Genomic DNA, 27,039 nt, shown 5'->3' with positions numbered 1-27,039 from the left:
GTGGAACTGGCTGAACAATGTGTTATACTACTGGGGGGAGCAGCATTTTGTGAGTGGCCAGTTTGTTATTTTGGTGTCCAAACTGGGTATTCTACAGTTAGAGGTGAAGGATGCAAATAGGTCAGAGGTAGTAGCAGCAACTTCTGGCAAAGCAGCACTTCCCATTTCCTGTTGATTTGCAGGTGGGCTGGCTGATGGTGGTATGGCCATTCCTTGTGTGGTTGAACTCGGTGGAAGGTGGAAGCTGCTCCTTTCCAAGGATGCCTCATTTCATCTTTTGTAACCCTCAGCTCTCAGCCACACACTAAGCCTCCTACAAGGTATTCATCTTTGTGCTGACTTTTCTTGGCTGTGAGTGCCATGGATTACTGATCCTGTTTTTTCTTCAAGTAATTACTTTTGCATGCTAATGGATGAACAGTGTTGCACATTCTAGTGTCCTGTTTGAAAACAGTGAATTTTCAGAGCACTGTTAATATGGGTTGACATTCATGTAGACTGTTTGTTATGCCACAGGTTGTTTTAGCAGCCTCCTTGCTACCATCCTAGGTTTCTTTCTCTTATTCTTTTACCTAGACATCCAGCCTCTTTACTTGCTATGCTAGAGCAAAGCTGATCAAATGGCACTTACCTGTTTAGATGGTGGAGGATAGCCAGGATCAGGGATTTCACAGTGACCAGGTTGTAGAGTCAGTTGCAGGTCAAAAAAACTGTAATCATTGCACTATGGGCTACACTTAAATGGGCTTTTCTCATTTATTTAGTGCACTTAGTCCCTGCTTGAGATTACAGTTCTCATATAATGTAGGATTGAAAAATAACTCTGCAAGGCATACATTGCTCATATTCTCATACTTATAATTTTTGCCCCACTCTCTCCCCTCCCCTTCTTTTTCTAGCACAGGCTACACTTACACTTTAAAGTGTAAGCTTTCTGTAGAAAATACATTAAAGTGTACACAGTTACTAAGGCATTCATCAAGTAAGAACATTGTTGATTTCTTGGTTTGGAATGATCCTTGAAAGACCTTGTTTATTTCCCAGCAGACTTGTATATCTTTTGCATGTATGCAGAACAATTACATTTCAAGGAAAGTGCTGTATTATAGCCTTATTACTTAACAGATCTGATTATTTCTTCCACCTTACGCAGAGCTGCCTTTCCAATTCAGTAGATCTTGAAAGATCATTCGGAGGAATAACATCAAAGCATACCTTGCATAGCAGTGGAGACCCTTGTCTTTGAGGCATACTTTGCATCTCCCAAGAAGTGTCAGCTCTGCCCTCCACAAGAACACAGGTAATTTCTTATCTGTAAACAACATGTCACCCCACAGGCCCTTTCTGCCAAGAAATACAGGAAGGCCCAGGCCACAGCAGTGGTCCCTGGGCAGGTCTGACTGCTGGAGCCCTGTTCTCAGCAAGGCACAGCGGGCAGCTCCATGTTCACTACCCACCTGGCAGTGTCTGTGGCCTGGAAGCCCCTCTATCTTTCTGATTTCACAGTAGGCCAGTGACTGTGAACAGTGTGAATGGGAATTATACAGCAACAAGTAACAGTCTCTCATCTCCAGGGTTTAGAAACCTGCCCAAGGTATCAGGGAAAACTCTGGTCTCTGGTCCACCTCAGCAGCCCTCAGATGGGCAGCAGCCCAGCCCCAGCCTGAAGTGCAGCCTGCACACCAGAGGCATATGCCTTCACAGCTTTTAAGTTTGGGGGTAGTGTTGAGCTTTTAACACAGTGTGCAAGCTTTCACTGCTTTTATTAATTACTTCTTCTCAAGTTTCCACATTTTATTTTATTATGTTAAAATTCCTGTAAGACAGTATGTTTTTTAAGCCCTTGTGGATCTTTACATATTTAAACCCCTGTGGATTATATACAATACAGTGGTACAGCATTTATCAAGGTACAGGTCTGGTAGTATATTTCTGAAATTTGCCATGAGATCCATATGTATTCATGAAGTATATGGGTAAACATAACAGCATATTTAGTCATATCTTCTCACCTGATAAAAAACCCCAGTTTTAAATAAAAAATGGTGTTTATTCAAAAGTGATGCAATTTTCATGAAACCGCTTTATGCTTTTAATGAGATTAAGATGCAGTATGCGCTAAGATTCACAGCAATATTTGTGATATTATGAACTAGTTGTTATACTCATGACATTATTAGCTGCAATTTATTAAACAAAGCACTAACAAACTGCAGTCACAATTTAGTCAGATGAAATTAACCTTACCATATATAAAACCACTTCTTAAAAATGCACGTAGTGTCATATTTCACAGTTACCATGACCAGCTCTCTTTACTCCTCCAAACTGGAAGGCAGACGTGCAATCCAAACTAAGTAAGGGAAGATAAAACCTGTTCTCAAAGTAGCAACACAAAACACCTAAAAATACTGTTCCATATGAGCATATTTTGTCAGTTTGGAAAAAAATCATCTTCCTCTCTCCTCATAACACATGCAGAGGTCTCTGCTCCTGTCGCTTGCTGCACAGCTTTCCACCGGCTGCTATAAACCGGGGGAGGTAGTTTTGGCTGCTTTATCTCAAAAAAGCAATGGATTTTGTTGAAGTCTTTCCCACAGGGGCACCGTTCAGCTGCTTGGGCAGAGCTGCTGTGCAGGCCATGACAGGAGGGCAGGGCTACACCAGAGGTTTGTGCTGCCACACCAGGCGAGGGCACAGGGATGGTGAGGGCTGTGGTGTGACTGATGGTGAGGGTGTGAGTGGTGAGCCCACAGTGCCAGCCCACCGTGTACCCCTGGGGACCTGGGGATGAGGGGGGGTGCTGGGCAATGTCCCAGCGTTGGGGCTGGGGACATCTCCCAGCCAGCTTGGCTTTGCAGCGCTTCTCTTCAAGTGCTGTGTCCAGAGGTGGCCCAGGTGAACCTGCCCTGTGTCCTGCCTGTGCTGGAGCAGCATCCCTGCCTGGAATGCCATGGTGTGTGGGACCCACTCATGAGGTCTGACAGTGCTGTGGGGACAGGAGCTGTGGGTGGGGAGGAACATAGAGAGGGGTCAGCACAGCCTTTGCAGTCTGGCCCAAACCAGACTGTTTCACCCAAAGTGAAACAAGCACTTTGTAGCTCTCCAGGCCCCTAGGTTGGCCTGGAGCACATGTGGCCTCGGGGATGGCTGCTGTGACAGAGATTCTGCCAGGCTGGGTGCAGGTGGCTGATATTTGTCTGGCAGCACGAGAGTGGCAGCCCCCGAAAGCTGGGAGGGGTGTGTGGGTTGCCTACAGAGAAGGAGCTTAAACTGAAATCTGCTTTTAGGTCAGTTTGTCTTCTTCCAAAATAAGTGTGTGGGCTACAACCAGAGTGGTTTTATAGCAGGTGAGAACAGCATGTGTTTGATACCACGTTTCAGAGTACAAGAAAAGTGGGATGTGTACAGAGTAACTGGACAGCAGGACAGGTGGGTCGTGTTTGCTTCAGCTGGGGAATTCTTGATTTGGAAGTGCCATGGCTGCATCAGCATCCCAGGGTGGGCAGGCTGAGCAGGTGCCTGACTCCTGAGTGCTCACAGGGGCTCTAGGAGGCACACGGTGACAGCAGTGGTGATTGTTCCAGCATGTTCAAAAGACCTGGTAGAACATGTGTCCTCTGACTGCCTACATTTTCTATAGCAGGAAAAATCATCTTATACCTGGGGCTGCTTTAGCTTTTTAAAGGAATGCACTGAGTGGTTAAATGCCTTAATGGTAACTATGTGCAACCTGACAGCTGATATTTTCATGAAGATACAAAGCTGTTAGACCTATTAAAAAGTCTAATAATCTAATCCCCTAAATAAGTTATATTAAAATAATGTAAGTGCATAATGCAAACGTTGTAGTTGTTTTCCCCCTTTACAGCAATCTTACAGCTGTTGCTTTGCTGGGATTAATTTGTCTCTAAGGGGTTTCAACACTATCCTCCCCAGTGCATTATGAGAGCCTGTAATGTCATGTAATCGGTGCCATATTATTTTTGTCGAAATCTCTGGGAGTGATGTAAGAGGAAAAAGGAAACTAGCTAACTCCCAACCATTTGACCAAAGGTTAAATTAGTCTTGGCCTTCTCCCAGCCGGACCTGAAGCTTCTCAGTCAAACATTTGTTCTGCCCTGCTCAGAAAAATGTGATGTCTTTTCTTGTCTTTTCTCCCTCCCATGTTTGTTTTGTTTTGCTTTGTTTTTCTTTACCGATGTCACATGTTATCTTTAGTGTTACGCACATATTTGTTGAGGAACACATCACTGGGACAACAGATGTTACCTACTGGAAGGTCAGACCTTTGGTTCATGAGTCTTTTAGATGCTATGGAATGTTATGGGCATGAAGGCTACATTTTAAGTAGGTCATATTACCCTGTGCAAGAAAACTTTTATTTATTGTGTGCAGTTGATGCACAATTTCAGTCCAATCCAGTCCAAACTGGCCCAAGCATGGCCCTTTGTAAGACTCCAGAAGATGTTTATCTGCTTGAAGGAAGCTAGAAAATCTCACAGCAGCAGTATTTGGTAGGTGGTATGAGAGTCTCCCTGCAGACTCCCCATGCACAGTTTGGTGGTATGAGAGCCTCTCTGTTCCCCCCGTGCACATTCTGAGAACCTCCTGGCTGTCTAGAGTAACAAACAGCTGTTTGTGTGTTTTCATGTCCTTTCCCATGTGCAGTGATAGGTTCTGGTTTTTTTGCTTCTTAGATGTGTACACATTTAAGACAAAAGATGGTAAGTTTTTTGAGGTTCTTTAGCTTGTTAGTTAAGAATATTCATTGAATTGCAAAGGGCTGATATTGAAGTGTTCTGTTCTATGTTATGAGCTAGTAATGTCTGAAAAGATGGAAAAAATATTGGTCTGGTCTTTAAGCAGTCTGGTGGCTTATCACCATTCTTTGGTGTTGAGAAAGGGTTGGGCTGCCACAAGAAGAGATTTCTAACCAGAGTCAGCTGAATTGAGACTGTCATGAGAAGAAAAAATTGTCTGGTGCACTGAACTACAAAAAACATTCTGAATGGGAATGAAGCAGGGGAATGAGCAGGTCAACTGGTGTACTTGGGTATTAAGCCTTGGTGAGAGTTCAGAGATGTTCAACATTTTATGAAAGTCCAAGTATATCTTAATGCATCTGAATTTATGTCTTCTTTTATCTGTTTTTCTGCTTATGTCTAGTTATATATTTGAAAAACTGCCAGAAGTCCAAATGCCAGTAGGGGCCAATTCAGAGATACATACTTTGGCTGCTTAATTTATATTCATCAGAATGATGAATAACAAATGTAGATTTTAATTGATCCAACAATAGTCATTGAAGAAGCATGATTAAAAACCAAAAAATTGCTATAGGACTAATCTCATAAACTCCTTTGTTACACTAAATAATATATTTTCATGTTATCTATTTTCATAGTGCTTTAAACAGCAAACAGTATGAAGATGCAGTCTATTTAGATTAGATTGTTTTCTTTAAGTTAAAACATTTTCTGAATGATAGATTTGTATGAAAATCACTTGGAATTTGTGCCAGGTTTAGATGTTTCCATCTAATTTGAGCTTCAGAATAAAGTTAGAGGAATCTTTTAATAGTCCTGGGTCCTTTCAGGTTATTTAGGAGGATCTTTCAATCCTTGCAAGTGAAGATGCAATTAATTAGTGTTATGTATTGCTGTTTGCTAGTTCATGTACACTGTATATGAGCAAGGATAGTTCAAAGGTTAATTTTCTTTTCCCTTAGCTCTGCTGAGTGGACTGTGGCCACCCCATGGGAAGTAAGGGTTCAAAAGTGACCTTGCAAGTTATTCTCCTTGGGAAGAAACAAGTTGAGAGTCTGGTTGAGGAGTGCTCTCCACCCTTGGGAAGAACACAGCTTGCATTGCATCACTTGTTTGCACTGGCTAGAGCATATTATTGTAGTTGTGAAGGCAGCTGAATGTTTGTAGTACTTGGTACCTTCTAGGAGGGTATTGCACTGCAATTGCACTGTAAAAAGAAAATACCAGGAGCTTAGAGCAAGGAGCTACTGTGACTATATGCTGTTTGTTCAGTATTAGACAGCAGAAAAGGGTATCAAGACTAGTAATAAAAGAGTAGAGGAAAATCATGTACAGAACTGCATAAATAACACTGTGTAAATGCTTAGGTGCATAAGGAACCAAAATAATGAAGTGGCAAGGGTTTAACAAAAAACATATCAACATGAATTATCTGATCAGTTTAGCAAACCATTAACATTTAGGATGGTGATTGTCAAGAACTTAGAATGAACTTGTACTAGTTTCCGTTTATGTGTTTTTTCTCTGTATATGTTTTTCTAAAAGTATAGGGTTTTTTTACTTAAAAGCATGCACTTTTTTACATTCTCAGGGCATTAATATACGTGTGTTACAGTGGAGTTGTTTATTGGCACCTTGGTGCGGATTTAGCAACAGTTAGTAAGAGGCTCTAATCAGGATTCCCTGAGGGTGACCCAGCACATTGCTTACGTAGTGATGCAGCTTTGCCATCGTCATCAATAGCTGTGGGTTTAAAACATACAGCATTGAATATGATTTGAATTAATCAGGGTAAGATTAAAATGAGATTCCCAAATTAGGAACCTGGACAAGATGAATCTTGCTGTAAGTTTATGTGTCTGTGCTGGAGGTGCTGCCACCTGCTCTGTGTGCCTGATCTCCCACTGCTGTCTTAAAGGATCCAGTCAACAGGATCTCCTCAGGGTAGAGCTCTCCCCTGAAAGCCACTGCCTGTGCTGGCTGGACCTCAGTTAGGAATCTCAGGTAGGGTTCCATCTCTAGACTCAGCTTTTCAAAGATTTTTAGTCAGGCTGCAATTAATTGGTGTTTAAGCACAACCAGCCCTGACTAATCCCTGATTGCTTCCTTGAGTTAATGCCTCACAGATAACCAAATACCTGTATATCCCAGGTTTTTATAGGTGCTGAACACAGTCAGTTCCCAGTGAACTCATCAGGGATGAACAGTGCTCAGGTCCTCTGCAAACTCATCTGTTGTGGGGAGCAATTGTAGGAATGGGGAGAGAAAGGGAATGCAGGGGATTGAATTCTGTGCATCCAAAGAAAAAACCTGCAGCCTGGACGTGTGTGTGTAAAAACAAACAAACAAACAAATCACAGGTGTATCCAAGATGCAGTTTGCCACTTGGCACTGCAGCTCACTGTTCTAGGAGCCAGGAGACCCATGCCTAGTCCTGGCCTTTGCAGCAGATTGTCCTCTGAGATGAGTTACTCAATTTTTTTCTCAATCACCTTCTTGTCTGTAAAATTATAATAATTATTATTTTCTTAATAGATTTTCATTTTACTTTTAAAACTTTCAAGGCCTGTACCAATCTAGGATGTTTGTAGAGGACAGTGAGGCTGTGCTTTTGATCGAGTGCATACAAATAATCAAGTGATTAATTAACAACTTTTCCTTTTTTTGTGCTGTGAAGTAGGATTGACAAAGATGTTGCAAAAGAAAGCAAATATTGTTGTCCCTGCAGGCCATTGCAGCTGAAATAACTTGATTTTATTAGAACAGTTTCAAAATGGATGCTTACCTTGTAACTCTAACTCCCACAGTTCTTGTAACTTTGGTTTGTAGATCATCCAAAGCCTATTCGTGTTGTAAATGTATTCCATAGGAAGTGATGATATCTACAGTGTCATGAAGAGAGGAGAAGTTTCTTTCCAGGTCTGAACTTCTTGAAAATGCCTGATATAAAGAAGCAGCTGAAGCAAATGCATGGGTTTGGATTTTATATGGATTCTGGAAATTCTGAATATTGTATGAGGTTTATGTAACTAGATGTCTTATACGGAGAGGAACCTTTTTATTTAAATTTCTAAATTTAAATTTTTATTTACAGTTTTATTTAAATTTCTAGAATAATATCACTTAAAGAACAGTTGGAGAGGAGGAGCTGTGCAGGAGATGAGATCAAGTGCATGACTGGGAGTGGGGCATGAGGCTGTACGAGGTGTGCTAAGGACTGTGGGAAAAGAGGAAGTGAAAACACATCTAAGCCTCCCACTCCCCATTCCCATCTGTAAATTTTGTCCTGGTTTATCAATTTTTCTCTCTGCTCAGCAGCATCTACACTTGCTCAGATTCTCCAACCTCAGATGCCTGTGGTTGCAATGGTTTGCAACTCAAGTTAAAGTAATCATGCATGTCTTCCAGATCTTTCATAACATTCATAGCAGGGAAAGATTTAAAAACCTAGAATGTTTACTTTTATTTTAAAGGTTATAAAACATGTTTAAACAATGAGTTCTGAACATACACTATGTTGCTGCTGCTTAGTTGCCTAGTAAAAGTAGATTGCAAAGTTATTTGCTGATAACTATATTATTAATTATTTGCTTGATAACTATAATTGAGGAAAAGGTGTGTTAGAATGGAGAGGATGGTTAAGATAGGCTTCTGCAGATGTGACTGATGACTTAGCAAACACTGGCTGCTGTGCCCAAGCCAGAAAACTCAGAGATGTTTGCTGCCTTGGTTCTGCAGTCTGAATCACCCAGGAACACAGTCTAGTGAGAAGGTGTGTTAGAATGGAGAGGATGGTTAAGATAGGCTTCTGCAGATGTGACTGATGACTTAGCAAACACTTAGTTCTTAGCAAAACTACTGCCTGGCCTTCCCAAGTGTTTAACTGCACACCTGGAAACACCAGCAGAGACTACAGGCACATTCAGGGCTTTGCCTCAGCCCACACCTTTAGAGAGGCACCATTTACTCCAAGAGGAATTAAGAAGGGAGACACAAGTCCAACAGGAAGAATAATAAGGAAGAAAAGTTACTTGTCCTGAAACTTTGTGTGAAACAAAGACAAATTGGAAGAAGCCCACCAGTTTGATGTCCTTTCTCAGGCAGAATCTGCTGGTGGCTGAACTCAATTCTCTGTGCAACATGGTTCTTGCTGCTGAACACAACTTCCACACTAATGCATGAAATTTACCTTTGTTCTTCTGTGCTTTGTCAGCAAAACAGCTGAGAACAGCATTTCCAGTGGCTTTGGTTTGGTGACTGTATTACTACCCCAAAGAGACAAATAGTAAAACTGAGGAAAGCGTGGGATTTTTTTCCACTCAGTTTTTCATTCTAAAATTGTTCATTCTATCAGTAAAATTCTAAAAGCATAAAGAAATCTCTTGGCCAGCCCATAATCCTAGAGCATTTAGAAACTTTCAACAAATACCCTCACCCAGAGAGATTCTGCAGTCTGTAGTATGAATTTTTCCTGAAAAGGAATGGGGCCCCATTCTTTTCATGTTGGAAACTGCATGCTAGAAGGTTAGCTGGTAATTAGTCTTCCCAGAGAGGACATTGTAAAAACAAATCATCAAGTCATTTGTTGCTGTTCTACCTAAGAACACAGTTAAAAGAGCCTCTTTGCCAAAACCCTGAGAAAGAGCTGGGGATGGTCTATGTGTTTTTGCAGTAGAAAGCAATGAGCAGTCCTGTCTTTCAGCACACCATTGCACCAGCCATTTGATAATACACATTCAGTTCACTACAGGGAAGAAAACAGGCTTGGAATTTTTGTAGGAAAGAACTATAAGGTGATTTTGAAAACTGAGAAACAGTTTCTCCAGTGATTTTTGTCTTAGTTGTTTTCATGACTCTATAATGGACTATGAAATTAACTTCAAACATTTGTCTCAGAGACTTGACTATGAAGTTGCTACAGATGCAGGAGATATGTGCATCTTTCTGTGTCTTTTGGAAAGGCATTGGGCAGCTGGAGCCTACTATCATTTTCCCATTAGAGTGATCTGAAATAGTTCATCAGAAAGGTTCATAATAGGGAATCTAATGGGACTTGTGGAGTGTCATATGTTCCCTAAGGAGACTCCTGTAGGAATCTATTTTACCAGTGGTATTTCCAGGGCATTTTCCCCCAGAAACATGTTTGTCCTGGGGAGGCAAATGCTGCAAGGGGAATTCTGCTGGAGAGGCTGGGCTGCAGCAAAGACTGAGTAGGAGTTGCTCTGGGTTTTGCTGCAGTCTCCTTATGGGAGTAGGTGGTGCTGTGTGTATTGGTCTGTTCAGAGACCTGGCCAGTTTAGCAGTTCCCAGGAGCAGTGTAGCAATGGCTTCCTGTGGCTTCAGGTGTGCAGTGTGCCCTGTGGAGAAACATGGCAGAGATTTTCAAGACAGGATCTTGCTCCATTTAGTTTCATGCCAGGATAGAAGGGGCGTGGTGCTCTCAGCAGCCTCCTCCCTCACACCAGATGTGGCACCCCTGTGGTAAGGCAGCCCTGGGGCAATGCAGCATCCTGGTGTGGGAGCTTTCCTGGTCCTGCTCAGGAGCTCCAGGCTACCCTGGAGGTAACTGTCAGGCTGGTAACTGTCAATGCCCATTTCTTTGGCAACAATATGTTTTTCTCCTTGATTTCACAGCCAGGTTGTATTCAAAATAGAATATGTATGCATGTGATGCTGAAGGAATAAGGCTGATGAGTATTTGATGACTTTTCTGCATCTCCTTGATTTCACAGCCAGGTTGTATTCAAAATAGAATATGTATGCATGTGATGCTGAAGGAATAAGGCTGATGAGTATTTGATGACCTTTCTCCTTGGAATACTTGATTTGAATAGAGTCTGTCTGCTTAGTTCCCATCGCTGTACAGACTGGGCCTGGGCATCTCACCAGCCAGCTCTGAGCAAGAGTCACAACATTCTCTGGTGAATGAACAAGCTGTGAGTTCTAACCCAGTGTGCCAGATGCCACTAGGCATCCCCTAGTGGGGAGTGCTTTAGCCAAAATCCCTTATCTGCAGTTTGTTGGTGGGAGCAAAGAGCACCTTTTGATTCAGCATCCTTCCCAGAAATCTGAGTGTTTGTGATGTTCAAAATCAAAAACTAAAAGAAGGCCTCGCTTGGCAGGCACTGACTGTGCTTTGAGATTAGATGTCAAGTGCCAAAGACTGTGGGAGAGGTTTTTGACAAACAGAAAGCAGAAAACAGCAGAAACCTCTCAGGAGATCCTGCTCTGTGTCCCATCTTGTGGTATGATGAGAGTACAGAGAGGGAAAAGTGGTGGACCATGAGCTGGAGCCCTTTTGCAAGGGCAAGCAGTAGAAATACATATTCTTTATGTTTGGTAGCAGGAATGAGGTGCACACAAAAATCTTGCTAATTACGCTGCTCTAGGAAATGGAAACTCAGTCAGACATACATGGAGCAGGGAAAGCCCCCAGAACTGAGATAATATGAGCACCAGCCTCACCATGTGGGACCATAAGGGAGAAGGAGAGGGGCTAAGCAAGGTCACAAAAATGATCAAATTCTGTGAGAGCGCATATACACAAGAGTATGAAGACTTTGACAAAAGCTAGTGGTGGATCATTGAGAGGCCAAGGCAGTTAAGTTCCTGCTTTGTTACATAGATAAATTGCCAAAGGAAACATTATCCAAACAGTTCTACTTCAAAGGCAAAACGACAAGCTTTGGGGAACTTGCGGTACTTTCAATCTGGCCAATAACCAAGTGTAAAGTGTAAAATATACATGTTTAGGAAGTAGGACACATGCCGTTCAAGACAGGCCTTTCCCATGCTCTCAGACCAGTGCAGCTTCATTTGATGTGCAAATGCATGATGTGTGATCTGTCCTGGCAATGTGCTGCCTGCCAGCAGCACAAACATTTCACAAGCACCCTTTTGGGTTACTCCAGCCTGCTGTGTGCACAGCCTCCTTGGCAACCTCTGCAGCTGGAGCTTTTCTGACAGTCTGTTGCTGTGGTGGTTGCACAATCCAGGTTTATGTAGTGTGTCTCATCAAGAGACTCCAGGCAGTTAAAAACACCTTGAAAGCATCCTGGAATTGCAGGATAAGATGTTAGATACTACAATTAAATGACAATACAAGGAATGGTTACAGTAATGCATTGGGGAACATATCAGTAATGTAGACTCAGTTGATCCTTAAGGCAGATTGTCCCAGCAGATGTCCCAGCCTTCCTGGATATTGGTGACTTCAGGGTATTACAGATGATGGCAAAGGCCCTCTATAATGTGTTTATAAATTTCACATGAAGTGAGGTGAAAAAAGTGTTCCCTGGAGTGCTTCCTGGCACTGCAGGCACAGCCAGAAATACATGTACTATGCAGAGTACAAGCCAGCCTCCATTATTTGATGAAACTCATCCTTAAGAACCCATGAAAAGGTACAGTGTAAATGCTCACCATAAAGAAGCAGTGGATTGTAGGTGTGGTCTCTCTTCAGTACAGGCTTGAGTGGATTTAAACGTATGATATCAGAAAAAAATAGTGGCCTCATAGTGGTCTTTATGAGGCAATACCTGTGCTAGTGGGATGAGGCTGGCTTTTAGTGAGGGTTCAGGATGTAAACTCAGCTGGCAGAACTGATCAGAACCAACCATTCTTAGGAACCAGGGGCATGCAGATGTGCTTTTCCTCCCTCTCTAACAGTAAGCTAAAGGACTTAGGTAGGGACATTATGCAGACCTGTGGTGAATTACCGCAGTAGTGTGGGGTACTGACTTACCTCAGTACCAAGAGGCAAATCAGCCTTGTGCCTCCCCTCACAGTGTTGGGACAGATTCCCAGTCCTGTGTGTGTGTGCAGCCTCTGGGCCTAAGGCATAGATAAGCAGGCACTTGGTGCTGAGCACTACCCAGTGCAGCAGCTGTGGCTACACAGAAAACTTAACCTGCTGTCCACCACTGAAATGCCTGAACTTGTGCTGCAGGCAGCTGTAATCATCTGTTACTTGTGTTAACCTTGAATTCCAGCATGTCAGTTCCGGTCCTCTGAGAAAAATTAGGGAAGTGCTTATTGAAACCAGCATCCCAGCACTCCACACTGTGCTGGGTGGAAGAGGGAAGTGGGACCCCAAGGCTCAAGAGCCTTAGTAGTAGCATATTCTAGCCACACTTTAGTCATGTGAGATTATACCACTATTCTCACTTTAGACTAATCTATCCTTATAAATGGCCCGACTTCACGCTTAAGTCCCATATTGCTTCAGGAGTTCCTGAGCTTTCTGGCTGAGCCACACACAGTTCCCTGATACCTGTGCACTGTCAGTGGACACAGAGGATACGGTGAAGATACAGAAAGAATTATAGACTGTGTGTTTAATGAGGACAAGGGAGGAAGATGGGTTTTATGCAGCTGTAGTCTAATGTGCTGAGAGAAATCTGTTCGAATGGGTTGGGAATGCTGATGGCATCTAATAGCCACGAAGGCTTTTCCTGCTTCCTGATAGATATAGCACTGTGAATATCAGTCATTGTGGTATGAAGTTGTTACGAGAAAAATAACTTCCTGTGTTGATGGACTTAGCATGCAGTAAATGGAGACGTATGGATGCAAATGTAAGGTGGTAAATGTAGCTCTCCAGAGCTCCATGTGTAACCATGCAGAGGCATAAGTAAAAAGTACAGAGCATTGCTTGTCTTTGACTTCCTCTCTAGCTCAGCTGGTGCCTTGAATTCAGTGTTATTATGGTTCTTTTTTTCCAGGACAGAACTGAGAAATAACAGGGTGCTGTGACACACAGTGCCACTGCATAAGCAAGGCAAGATTTTTCATCCTGGCCTCTGTGGGGAGAAAGAGCAAGAGCATTCTCTGTAACAGGGCACAAATAGATGTGTGAATGCTATCCAGGTAGTATCAATATCCACTGCTTTGTCTGAAGGCCACAGAACTGAAACTTTTTTGCCTTTCTTCAGATCCTTTTCTAGAAGAAATGCACAATTAGTTCCAAACTCTCCCTTTACTACACCTGTACACTTTTATTGCTACATTCACTTTCACTGGCTGGAACTTTGCTCATTTCACCAGAAGACACTCCTTGTTTTCAGTGGGTTCCAGAACAACCTTCCTTCCTTTGTTTTGCTTTCAGAAAAGGTCTCTATTGCTTGTGCCTGTGTGACTGCCTGGAGTGCTGAGACAGGTGGCAAGTGGGTCAGACAGATGGGGAGTATGGAAAGTGCTAATTGTCCACCCAAAGTCCCACAACAGAGTTGTCCATGCCATTTGTTAAATAGAAATGATACTCTGCTTAATATATACCTGATATTCCAGACTCTCAGGAACAGTGCTCCTTCCTAAGAATGCAATTTCCTTCCTATTATTGAATTTTATTCTCTTTAATCCCATCTATTCTAGTCAAGTTACTTCATTGTGATTGCCCCTCAAGTGTTGATTAAACCAATGGTATTATTCCGAGGTGTGACCATTGCTTGCCATACAATGAAATAGCTTGGCACTATTAACTGAGTAGTTACTTTAGCTAAATAGGCACCATTTCAAAAAGGAATGCAGTTCCTGGCAATGAAAATAACCTGGAATAAAGGCATTGCTTGAGGGAGAGCTGTATAGTACCTGGCTATGTGAATTCAGTCTGTCCTTGTCCCAGTTTAGCATTTTGAAATCAGAGTTAAGTAGACTATCTCTCCATAAAAGCTCTGAGTGATAATTTAATAATCTCTGTGAAACATTTACTAGAGAAAGAAAAGGCATCATGATTTTTTAAAACATTATCCAAAAATCAAGCTGTGATGCAGCAGTTTGTAAGGGTGCCCCACTGGTTTTGATGACTTCAGACCTGCCCCAATAGCTAAATTTTATGACCGTAAGGGTGAGGATGAACTTTGACTATGACCTAGATCTGCAATTCACAAGTGTTTTCATACAGCTGCAATAATATTCCAGAAAATGTAATTGGCCTTTTACTTCATTCACTTTTGCAAATGAAAATAAAGCTACTGTGAGAGCAGATCTTTTGCTAAGAAAATATTTTTTTTAATATTTTTATAGCTCTGTCAACAATAAAGGAGTCTCACAGTCTAAAGTCTTTCTCTAAACCTTTTTAATGGAAAAAACTTCATAGAAAATATCCTTTTACTTTTTTAATAACATATAACTATATACATGATTAAAAACTGTAACAAAAAGCTGCAGGGACTGGAAGAATGTTTTGTTGGATCCATGCAGATGGTACATCTAAAAAAGGATTTCACAAATCCATGTACATCAAATGGAGCTGCAGTGACAGGGTTGAAAAAAATGGCAACTCTATATTATTTACCTGAATGTATTGGGAATAAAGCACAGACATACAAAATACATGAAAAGAATACAAAAGAGTACATGGTGTAAATGCTGTAAGCACAGGAAGTTTCTTTTTTAAGCAAATAGGAGAAAAGAAGTAAAATCTCCTTTTTCACATTTTATATTGCAGTTTAAAATATTACTAATCTCTTACTTGCTGTATTTTGTTTTTTCTTCACTCTGACATACACTACAGTAGAAGTATATGGCATTGGAATTTAACAACTCAGGAATACTTTGATTTATCTCCATGTCTGTGAATGTACTGTCAGTTCTCAATAATGACATGTAGACATATTGCTTAAAAACACACACACAGTTTGACATGAGTGACAAAATATTGAGGGCCACCACACTACAAAGTGCTGGGGACTTGTCCTGATCCAGCAGTATGTTGAAGGACACATACAACTTCAAATCTAAGAGGAACTCCTCAGAGTCTAAAAGAAGTTAAGAACATGCAGAAGTTAGTTTCTGATCAGGGATGGAGTTTGAACAGTTCATAGCACAGACTGTGCAGCTAGAAAAACTTACACCTGAGGCTGTAATTCTGTCCTTACACCTCAGATTGTGTAGCTACTGTGTGGATTATTTATTGTACTTCTAAAATAGATTTTATTAATTCTAAGTTAAAACATAAATGAAACTTCTTTAAAAGAATCTGGGGAATTGATGAGCTCTGCAGCTGAAAAAGGAAAGAGATAGTGTTTAGTTTGTCAGTGATAGATTTGAAGAGATTTTGTAGGCAGCAGGTAAAAATGTGACAGGTTGTAAACACCTCAATTCTGAAAGAACTTGCTTATATTTCTGTCCTGGATCCAAAAAACCCAAATAATTGAAAGCTCAGTACCAGCCAGTAACATCACCTGAGGTGCACAAGCATGGTGAGGATGGCAAGACATCATTTAGTAAAAGCTGTCACAAGTACTTAATGATTCCCAGTGTAATCACAGGCAATTTAATAGCAGACAAATAAATGGAGCCTGTGCGTGCATATATTTGTTTAAAAAAGAAAAAAGGTGAAAGCAACAACAGTAACAATAACAACAACAAAACTAGACAAGCAGTGAAAGCTAAAATATTCTGTGAAGCCTTGGAATCTGTTCCTGTTCTCGTTAACACCCACCCACCCTGTCTGGCCTTGCTCTTTTGGCAGGCAGGTAAATCCCTTCAAGTTCCTGTGAGTGAAGGAGGACTTTTTGCTTATAGCAAGACATAAAGTAATTACGAAAATAAGCTTTGAAATCCAAATTGCTGTGAGCCATGAAAGCCAAATCTCACTGATAAGTATTTGGCTTTCATTGGCCGTGCAGCAGATTGATTCCCTCCCCAGTCTGACCTTTTTATGTGGGTGGGCTAATTGGAAAGTTGCCACTGTGGCAGGTTTGAGGCCATTACCATTCAGAGTCTTTTATTTTTTAAGAACATCAATGACACTTGTTTGCGTTGTTCATTGCTAGTGTTCTGGGTAAAATCTGGATTATAGAGCCCTGGTTGAAACTACAATGTCAGTACAAGGCAGGTCTGTTTGAGAAGGCAACCTGAAAGCAGTAAGACTTATTTTGTTTATTTAAGGAAGAGATAAATGTGTGTGTGCATGCATTTGCATTTAACAGTTTTATAGCTGGAACCATTATTAAATGATGCCCAGTAGCAACTTTATCTCATTAAGATTTGTTTTATAAAGATGTAACGATTCTCAGGAGAGTTTTATGAAAACATGCAAAGTTGGTTTGCATTACGTACTCAGTTATAACATGTGCCCAGTATATATGTTGCAACTTAATTTCTTAAATATATATTGTGTAACACTTTTTATTCCTGAGTGCTGGTCTCCATAAGGAATAGAGAAGGTGGCATCATGTGCTCTTCTGCACAACACGGTCCTCTGTAATTTTAGGAGTTCTTCTGAGGGATCTTTATTGTCACAGTTTTAACTTCAGAATATTCTCTCAATCCACATTCACCCCTAAAGAACAAAATGCAGCATCAGTTTATACCAGGTATTGTTTATCAAGAAAAAAATCTGCAAAGTGATTTCTTGATAAAGTTAAGCTATAACTCAAAATTGCAGTTCAGTTTAGGTCAGATCAATGGATGGCTTCAGAATGTGATAAGGAGATACAGAACATTAAACCCAGAAATACTCACTGTCTGTTGATGGAGCTTTTGGGAATAATTTGATGTCCTCTGTCTTTCCTAGACCTTGAAAAAGTCCAAATACTAAGACCTACCCCATGGCCAGTGAAATTACTGTTTATATTGCACTCAAGAAAGGGAAGGTCCGCACTGAGCATAATGAAAAATTAACTACTCACAACCATGGATAAGATGAACTTGACTCGTGACCTGCTGATCTTTTCTCCCTAGCAACATATCCAGCAGTAGAAATCACCTTTGCACATAATGTGGAAGAGGGTTCAGCTTGCTCAGATTCCCTTCTCCGATTCCCTGTGGAATTCCTCGTTTTGTCCTGGCAGAGGACCTTCCATAAGAACTCCTGGAGACCGGGCACCTCCTAGGTCCCAGTCATCTGACACACAGCTCTGAGGGGGGCACTGCTGCTTTGGATAGATTATGCTTAAAGAGTGGGTGTTTCTGAATGCTTACATTAACAAAATGTTAACATTTTGCTTTAGTCAGCTGCAGCCTGGCTCATCTCTTTGGCCCCTCTGCTGAGGTTTAGAGTGGATGTTGCCTGGCTTTGTGGGACTTGCACTTGTCTTCTCTGAAGTACAGGTATTTCTATTTTCCTGTGCCTATTTTGAGTAATGGAGAAGTCTCTTTATGTCATTAGTGAAGTTATGTCTTTCCAGATGCTGTATCTGTAAAGCAAACGCCATCCCCACCTCAAAACAGGTACTGTCCAAGTCTAGAAGTAGAATATCTTTTCCATATTAACTCAATGAGGAGTTTTTTGCAGAAGCTCTTATAGACATTTGTTTATTGGTTGAATTTTTATCCTCACCCTTAAGACACATACAGTATTGCTCTATTACTTATAGTAAAATGTAGAACATGTTAGCATGGATATGATGTTAGCATGTTTACTATTTGACACTCCCTCCCCTCTGGATTCTCCTGTTCAGGACTTAATGCCAACTGAACCATAGAGAATATATCAGAGGAATTCCTCAGAATCTCCTTCTAATGAGTGTTTCAGAATGGAGTGAGTGGCCACTATTTAAGGCAATTAAATCCCTCTGCAGGCCCCCAGTTCTGTGTAACCCACGTTGTATTTACTTCTACACTGCAGATTTTAAAGAAAATGTAACATTGGGGTGAAACTCTTGTGTCCTTCCTTGGAAAGTTAATTCATTTGAGCAGAAATATCAGTATTTACCAGCCCATGTCACTTCATCTACAGTTTTGAAAGCTGATGTGCCTGTTGGCTTGGGAAGCCTTAGACATGATATAGTGGTCATATGTTTAAGGGATACAGCAGACTGATGATTCAGTAGGAAGTTTTGAGGTTTACCAGAGTCTAAGTACCTGCAAGCAAATATTAGTGAAGACTTTTTTACATCTGAAAGGTCCCATTGAGCTGAACCACGCCAGCCCCACCTTTCAGTAGAAAGTGGTGGATTTGTCTCCAAAGAATGACAAAAACTTTAGCTGTTTATTAGCATTCCCTCAGGGCTCAGTGGAAGCTGTCACCTGGAGCCCAATAAGTAATGCTAGTGAGTGTCTGTGTGGAAGATTCTGGATTCAGCAGGGCTGCTGTGTAGCTCCAGACACCCACTGGACACATTTTTGCAAGCCAACAGATAACCCAGCTGACAGCAGCAAGTGACTTTATGTACATCCAAATGCCACTTGACCTCTCATCTTGGTCTGCCGCACAAAATTAGAGACAATTATTGTCTGTTTCATCAGCTCATGGCTTCAGAATTTTACATGGTGTTTTTTTTTCTGGTCAATAGTTTGGAAAAGGAGAATTGTGATGAATTCTAAGGCAAATATTTTTCAAAAGTTGAAAAGCTACACTTGCTGAATAGGAAGATGGGTTATGTCAGTCATTCAGAGCAGAAGAGTCAGTGTGTGTTCAGTTAAAGGGCTCAGTTGTCCCACAGCCTAATACAGGGAGCAAAACCATCCTGTTCCATGGCCACTCTGGCTCTTCTGGGATTGCACTTTGGTATCAGAGTGAGAACAAAGGTTGGGTCTGTGAAGAGGAAGGAGCCCAAGGGTCAAATCTGCATGGTGCTGTCCCTTGATTGTGTAGGTGTGAGGGAGGGGGAACAAAATGCTTTTTAAGAAGAAATATTACATATTCTTTTTCCTCCCTCAGTCCAGGAGAAAAAAAGATAAGGGAATTACAACTCCAAGCTGTTCTCCTGCCTGCACTTGTTTTTCAGAATGCAGGTGTGCAGTGCTGTATCTCAGAGTTATCCATACAATAACAATTCTTATTACATTAGAGGAGAGTTCTGAAGAAGAATGGCACTTCCTTCCCTTGGAGACATTTGGACAGAGGCCAGAATTTTGGGAAGCTGCAATATAAAATGGCCACATGTGGCTATCTGGGGTGAAGCACCCAATTTTTAGTTACAAGAGTTAAATTTTACATCTCTTAGGTAAAAAGCTTTAAAGAAACATGAATGAAAAAACCCCATGGCTTCCAGACCTCTTCAAGGATATGAGAATATTGTAAGTAGTGTTAATGCAATCAGAAATCACCTGTATTCTGCACTCTACCAGGATGCACATACCCCGCTGCCTTTTGTGGGAGTGTAAAATGAGCTTAACAGTTCTCAGCTTTGTGTTGATTTTTGCCCATGTGCGATGATAACCTGTGAGTTTAAATGCAGGACCAGAACAAGTCCCAGGTAATGCAGTGCTGGCACAGGCAGCACAGTGGCCCAGTTGTGATCTGGCTGTAACACAGTGTCACCTTAGCAATGACACACTTATGTATTAGACACTTTTTTTTCTGTAATTGCCCAACTCAACATTATTTATGCTGTAAAATGTATGCCTTAAAAACAAGAATGTAGGAAACTGGCATTTTAATAAAAAGTATGCAGGTATTAATGCAGGGTGGAGGAGGTGAATTAGAAGGTGATATCTGATCAAAGAGGTTCTGAAAGGAGTAGAATAATTACTTATAGCTAGGCTTTCAGGCATCTTTGTGAGATGGAGATTATTGCCATTCCAAACATTTATTGTTTATGATGAATACTTTCAAAACTGTAGTGGGAATCAAGTGTGCAACTACCACAGATTTTTCCATGAGAGCTGGGGTGCTGCCTGGATTTCCCCTGTTTCAAGAGCTCTGCAACATTGATATGTGAATATTTTACTTGCAGCTGAACCTCCCTGGAGTCAGTGGGGTCACCCCTGGGTGTCAAGTTACTCATGTGCTCTATCAAGCTTAGTGGTTTTAGAATATTTTCACAATGATAAGAGTTAGATGACCTGACATATTTATGCCAGTGTGAGATCACCTCATAACTCATGAATGTGAATAGTATGAATGTGTTATTCAAAGTACTCCCTAACGAGGGAAAATACTTCAGACTACATAAAGCTTATTTTATAGATCAAGTTGTATACTTCAACATATTTAAAGTTTTAAAGAGTTTGACCTTACTTTAGTTTTACTGCTGAGTTTGCCATTAGCCATAAGCTATTTTGAAAACTTAGGTGAGACATATCTGGTACACATACCTCCTGCACAGAAATTAATTGAATCCTTGGTATGTAACCAATCTGGGGGTGATGCAATTACTAAACTTCCTTGTGATTGTAATGAGAAACTGGTAAGACTTTAAATTAGGTACATGGGACAATATTTAAGTGTGGAGCTCCATTTCAAAATATTTGGCACTTATTGCTAAATGGCATGGCAGAAAGCTTTATAATGGCAAGTGGTTTTTTTCAGAGATGTAAACACATTTGTTTACTTCTCTTTCCCTGATGTAATTGTTTAAAAATCTGCAAGCTGATAAGTTTTTTATAAAATTCAAATGCACCTATATTAATAAATATAGTGAAAACTGAAGAAAGGAAATGAAAAACTACCAAGAGAGGCCCAATACATGGCAAAAAACCCTGAAACAAGTACACCAAACCAATCAACAAGCACTCAGCAGCACCAAAGAGAGTCTTTCTGAACAGTGATGCTTGATATGGCTAAAAAAACCTTCCAGAAAACACAGGTTACAAGTCCAGAAATATATTCAAAAATTTTCAGTTCCTTTCAGAATAAGAAGAGAATTCCAATAAGTTAGTTTGCAATCTTAATTTAAAAAAAAAAAAAAGATGGTCTTACAATGCAAATTAATTGCATTTAGAACCGAAAATTAGGATTAAATGATGATTAAAGGTATCTCATATTCATGCCCTGATTCTCAGGTTGGAATATTTCTGGATCTTAATTTTCATGGAACATTCACTAATGTTTAATAAGTTGTAGAGTTGAATTTAGAAAACAACAGTGCAATACTTACATCTCTCTCCCATTGCCAGACATTTTGAATCCTCCAAAAGGACTTTGGGCATTTAAGGCATTGTAGCAATTTATCCTGCAACAGGAAGAGGCATTAAGTCCAGCTGCACTGCCAGAAGACCTTTGCATAACTCAGACAGAGGCTGAAACTTGTGGAGCTAAGGACACTCTATACCTCTTAGTAATAACAAACTTGTTTCATGTTGAAAAGAAGTGAGGGACTTATGCTACAAAAACAACAGTCTCCTTCTCACTCCTGAGGAGAATTGGATTTGACCTGTGAAGGCAGGAGGAGAGCACCATACCCTTGGACACATCTTCGGTAATGAACTGTTAATCTGCTGCCAAATCTCAGTGCCAGTTTATAACAAAGAGCTGTTAGATTTGAGTTTGCCCTTTTCCTCCCTAATTTCTTGCAGATCTTTACTCAGGTTTCACATACTAAATTGCAAGCTACTAAACTAGAGTTGACATTCCCCATTGCTAAAGACTGGAGAGGTGTCCCCTCAGTTGTAGAAAGCAGGTAATCCCTTGTGCCTTTAGTAAACCCTCCCAGGTTTCCTGTGCTCCCAGAAGGGCTCGTTTACCCTGGCTGTTCTCAGTGAGGCTGCTCAGCAGTGGTGCCCTGCTCCTGGGGAGCAAGGTGCTTCCCAGCTCCACAGCATTCCCCAGCACTGAGCAGCCACAGAACCTCCCCACTGCTGCCTGTGGCTTGGCCAGTGATCCACCACGAGGATGAGCTGCATGAATATTCTTAACAAAGGGTGTAAAACTGAAGTGAGATGATGATAGTGAGTCAAACTCTTTTATCTTCAAGAGTGGGAGTGGGGGAACTTCTGCTTACCAGACTGTCCCAGCCTGCATTGCTGAAGAGACTGTCAGGGCCTTGTTTATGTCATTTGTAAAGACAGCTGCTACCAGCCCAAAATCTGAATTGTTGGCTCTCTCTATAACTTCATCCATGGTTTTAAATCTCAGTATTTCTTGAACAGGCCCAAAAATCTGCAACAAAGATTAATAATTAATAAACAACCCCCCTCAGAGGCATTTTATTCTTGTTTTATTCTGCTTTCTTAATTATCTTCTCTGTCCTATTATACTGTTTAAAATTTCCCACAGCAAAATTTACTGATAAATACTGATAATATCTGTCTGTAAAACTGTATGAATTTTCCAAAGCAGCTGCCTTAGGGGAACTTCTCCATTCTACCCATATCTCCTCTTTGATATCTGAGACCTTACAGTCACTGACAAAAACTGAGCTTCCTTACCCAGCTGATGTCACTTGCTGTGTGCATAAGGAGTTCTGAAAAGATTTTTTTTTTAATATGGTCATAATTTTCACTCTGAAGGTTTTGTCTTAGGAATGAAACAAAAGGAAAAAAAGTAATATTTAGGACATTTTAAAAAGGTCTTGGCCACACATGTGAATACCTCCTCCTTGGCAATCCGCATGTCATCTGTTACATTGGAAAACACCGTAGGTTCAATGAAGAATCCCTTTCTTCCCAGCCCCTTTCCCCCACACTCAAGTTTTGCTCCTTCAGTGATGCCACTTTGAATCAGTTCCAAGATCTTGTTGTATTGTTTTTTATCAATCTGAAAGAGAGAAAAAGCTTTTTGATGTGCAGACCATGTACTTGACAAGCAAGTCCAAATAGGTGTTTTTAGACAAGTCAGGCTCCAGTGAATTGGTTCCTGCTTCCATTCACTGCTCTTTGAGCTGCACATGCCAAAGATCTACAAGCAGGTGCTGACTGTGACCTCAGGTTCATACTTCTTAAGATGTGTCACCTTATGTTTGTGGCTTAACCCACGCACTTGCTAAACAATCTAGTTTACAAGCACAAAAAACCCAAATCATTAGGTTTTGCCCCAGATTAACTTCCTGAAAATGTTATAAGCCCAGATGGTTATTAGTGCAGAAACATTTTCTAAAGACTTCTTTCTGATTATGCTCATCTTCTGCTTAGAATTTCTGGATATCCAAGTACAGTTATGGTTGTAGACAGTTCTTGACAGTTAAGTGCTCACAGAGACTTTTAATAGCTTCTCACAGTTTACAGCTGTATTTTGGGGGCTAAAGATCCAAATCTTGCTCTTAAAACTGGGAGGCAAACATTGATATTTAAACTGTGATTTTTTTTATTTAACAAGAAACACCTCAGAGCTGCACAGCCTATTTACTCCTTTAGAATTTTAATCTTGAAAGCATGTATCGTGTCAGCTACCCTGGACCTTGAGTGAGTGTTCACTGGCTGACCTCTGCCTTAGTGGAGTTTCAATACTTCAGGCACCTCCTGGGCTGTAGAGCCAATGCCCTAATCCTTTACCTGTGGACCTTGTTCTGTGGTTGGGTCAAAAGGACTGCCCACAACTCTTCTCTTTGCACGTTCTACACTTCTTCTGACAAACTCTTCATAGATCGACTCTTCCACATAAATCCGTGAGCCTGCAGTGCAGCATTGACCTTGATTGAAGAAGACTCCTTGGTGAGCTTGTTCCACAGCATAGTCCACTGAAAAACAGGACAGCACATGTTGCACTGGAACACCGTGGGCAAATCTGCCTTTGCACCAGTGCTGTGTGTATTTATTATACAGTGCCACATTCCCGAAACTTCAGTAGTAGCATTTGGTTAAATAAAACTAAATCAAGATATCCCATAGTGGTGTCAGGTCAGAAATGAGGATGATTCCCACTGGAAAAGCTAAGACAGTGCCTTAGCAGTCAATAGCAGTAAGGTATGCAAGAACAACTTCACCAATGTCTTATATCCAGCAACATATCATTCACCAAGTAAAGCCCTTAAGGGAACCTCAGAAGCAGGATGTGCCCCACATAAATACATCTGACTGGGTCACTATAGGAGAAGAAAATTTGTCTGTGATCCTCAGTTGGCAATGGTTTATTAATAATTCATGTGGGAGAATTACAGCAAAACAGTGGATAAATTTGACTTTGGGTAAATTTGGGTAAATTTGACTTTGAGGATTTGGTCATATTCAGACATTCAAGGCCACATTCTTACTTTGGGTGTAATAACTGACTAGACAAGAATAATTAATTAATCCCTGAACAGTGATGCCCTACAGCACTGTAATACCTCTGTTACATTGGAACATTGCTTAAAGTATAATCTTTTATGGACTAAACAAAGCAACAGTGCTTTACTTTCAGCACACTCTAGACAACTCTGTCTAACAGAAAAGTCTTTTTATGCCCTCAGTGTGGTCTTAAGAAAAATTATATGGGGTGTTCCCTGGACCACATTTAGATTTTCCCTGCCAGCTCCATGGAGATTGAAAACACTAGTGGATACTGTGATTAACTAATGTTTCTTCTCTATTGTTAACAGTTTTTCACCATGAAAGGCTCTAACCATTCTTCTCCATTCTTTTGGTGCACTAAACCTTCAACAGCTTTATCATGCTTTCTGCTAACTTTTGGCACACAGTGTTCCTCAAGCAGAAGAAACAACTCCTTTGGAACGGTAAGCCCATTGCTGTTTTTAAATAATCAGAGCTTTGAAGTTTAAATCTTAGGCCAAGTACTGGAGGTTTTAATTGTAGGAAGACCAGAGAGCAGCTGTCCTTCCCCCATGGAAGGTCATAACACAGACCTGCCCTGGCACATGTCACTCTACTAGAAATGTTTAGGTGTTCAAGCGTGAGTTAGCAGGTGAGGGACGTTTGAGGTGTGGTGATACCTGGTGGGAGGCTGGAATATCTGTGTCTGGCTCCAGATGACAAGAGCTTTTTTAGCTTACCAGGATGATTGGCTGAAATTTCAACCCATGACTTGGTAAAAGCATTTCTTTGTAGAAAAGCTGCTGGAAATTGTCAAGTTTTCCCTAGTTTTTCAGATATTGATATGTTTTGAAAATGGATACAGGATTGTAACCATCTCTTGTAAGTGCTGCTATTCAAAATCATTCTATTCACTTCCCCCTTTTAAATGAGAAGACCAAATCCTTATGTGCCTATTTACTGGGGTTGCAAAGTTCTCAGAAAGGGCATTGAGTACAGTGTGCCTGCACCCAGCCTGAAACAAGAGCTCAGAGCAAGGTGTGAACCATCTCATTCATCTTAAGGGGTGTTAACTTCAAAACCTCCTGCTGACAATTTAGATATCAACATTGTAACTATTTCATTGCTGATCATTTAAGCAGAAACTTCCAGTTTGTGTTTATATCCTAAGCTAAACAGCTGTCCTGTACCTTCTCAGGTGCCAGAAATCTCAGCTGCACAACATCATACATCTGCCAAAATTTTCAGCTCCCTGCAGACAGTGGCAGTGAGGATATTTCAATACACAATTATTTAGTTGTGAAAATTTTAAAAAATGGAATAATCTCCCTTTACAGCTACTTAACAAAGGAATACTGCACTGACTAGATTAACAAGTCAAGTGTACATAAAAGTTGTCCCTTTTTATAATTGCTTTGAACCAAAAAAAAAAAATAAAAAATCACAGAATTTCCAGATTTAAAGCACTAAATCACCTTGCTGTAGAGCATAAGATGGCAAATGTGTGTGGGACTAACTGTGAAAAACACCATGTCTATATGCTTGGTTATAACCTTTTTTCTGCTCTCTTGTTGACTATGAATCTGTGGGTTTAGAAGTTGTATTTTATGAAAGATAGCACATCTTTGATCACTTCTGTAGGACTGAAAAGTGCCATTAGATACAGCTGTATTGCTTCACTTCACTTTATATGAAAGATGTGCCCTAAAATAGTTTAAAAAAATGAAAAAGACATCATGTAATCATGTTTTTTAGCAAAAAAATGGAAGTGCTGACTTACAGTCAGCGTCTGCGAAAATAATGTTTGGGCTTTTCCCACCCAGCTCCAGTGTAACTCTCTTCAAATTACTCCTTCCAGCTGCTTCTTGGATCAGCTTCCCAACCTGAAAGGAAATGGAGACACATTTTACAGGGAATGTAGTCATACAGTTCATTTTAACAGCCAGGGCTGGCTATCAGTAGAGCAGAGCTTTAAATAATCCAGCAGGTTCTTCGTTCCAAACATATTCTCATCAGTAGTGGACAGCTTTCCTTTTTTTTTTTTTTTGTTTTCCTAGAAATTGAGAGGGGATAAGGTACAGCACTAGGTTTGTATACCATTCACCCCTATGCAGCTATGCTAAAATGGCTTGGGGCTTTCTTTTAGGGCATTTTAGGAGGGCTGAATTAGAAATTTGAAATGGACGTGACTACAATTACTTCCATCCAAACCACTGGCATGTTCACAAGGCTTAATACATCAAATTCTGATGAAATCATCTTCCTCCTCTGCAGGATAAACAGCACAGAGCAGAAGACCAAGAAGGCAAGAAGTTACAAAAGCACCATCCCAGACCTGACCCACAGCTACACCACAGATAATCTTAATACAGGTTGAGGAGATCAAAATCACCTCCAAAATGTCTTTGTAGATTGTGGGGTCAGCTGGAGCAGCCACAAATTGCAGATCTCACCAATGAACATGAGTGTATAT

At 40.8% G+C, this 27,039-nt stretch overlaps 1 protein-coding gene and 1 long non-coding RNA gene across 14 annotated transcripts in view; one reads left to right on the top strand and one right to left on the bottom strand.

Moving 5' to 3' along the window:
• The first annotated feature begins 180 nt into the window (after positions 1-180).
• On the top strand, positions 181-26,976 carry LOC120508990. Of its 2 annotated transcripts, XR_005629127.1 has the most exons (5): positions 181-320; positions 1,154-1,300; positions 17,726-17,825; positions 24,960-25,030; positions 26,841-26,976. It is a non-coding gene; the product is annotated as an uncharacterized LOC120508990 (long non-coding RNA). The 2 variants fall into 2 exon arrangements; XR_005629126.1 differs by lacking the exons at positions 24,960-25,030; positions 26,841-26,976 and adding an exon at positions 17,903-19,730.
• ALDH1A2 (aldehyde dehydrogenase 1 family member A2) overlaps positions 15,158-27,039 on the bottom strand; it is a 101,359-nt gene continuing 89,477 nt past the window's right edge. For all 12 annotated transcript variants that reach the window (XM_039723142.1, XM_039723141.1, XM_039723140.1 and 9 more), the window contains 6 exons: positions 26,347-26,449; positions 23,871-24,055; positions 22,972-23,136; positions 22,382-22,539; positions 21,539-21,613; positions 15,158-17,055 (listed from right to left, as the gene is read on the bottom strand). In XM_039723142.1, the coding sequence (XP_039579076.1) occupies positions 16,983-17,055; positions 21,539-21,613; positions 22,382-22,539; positions 22,972-23,136; positions 23,871-24,055; positions 26,347-26,449 (759 nt within the window). In that variant the 3' untranslated portion in view covers positions 15,158-16,982. The remainder of the gene's footprint in view (positions 17,056-21,538; positions 21,614-22,381; positions 22,540-22,971; positions 23,137-23,870; positions 24,056-26,346; positions 26,450-27,039) is intronic.

This window comes from Passer montanus, unplaced genomic scaffold, assembly GCF_014805655.1.
Source record: "Passer montanus isolate IOZ18808 unplaced genomic scaffold, ASM1480565v1 scaffold5, whole genome shotgun sequence".
Lineage (NCBI taxonomy): Eukaryota > Metazoa > Chordata > Aves > Passeriformes > Passeridae > Passer > Passer montanus.
Note: the sequence above shows the minus strand (reverse complement) of the source record. Positions and strands in the feature narration are given on the sequence as shown.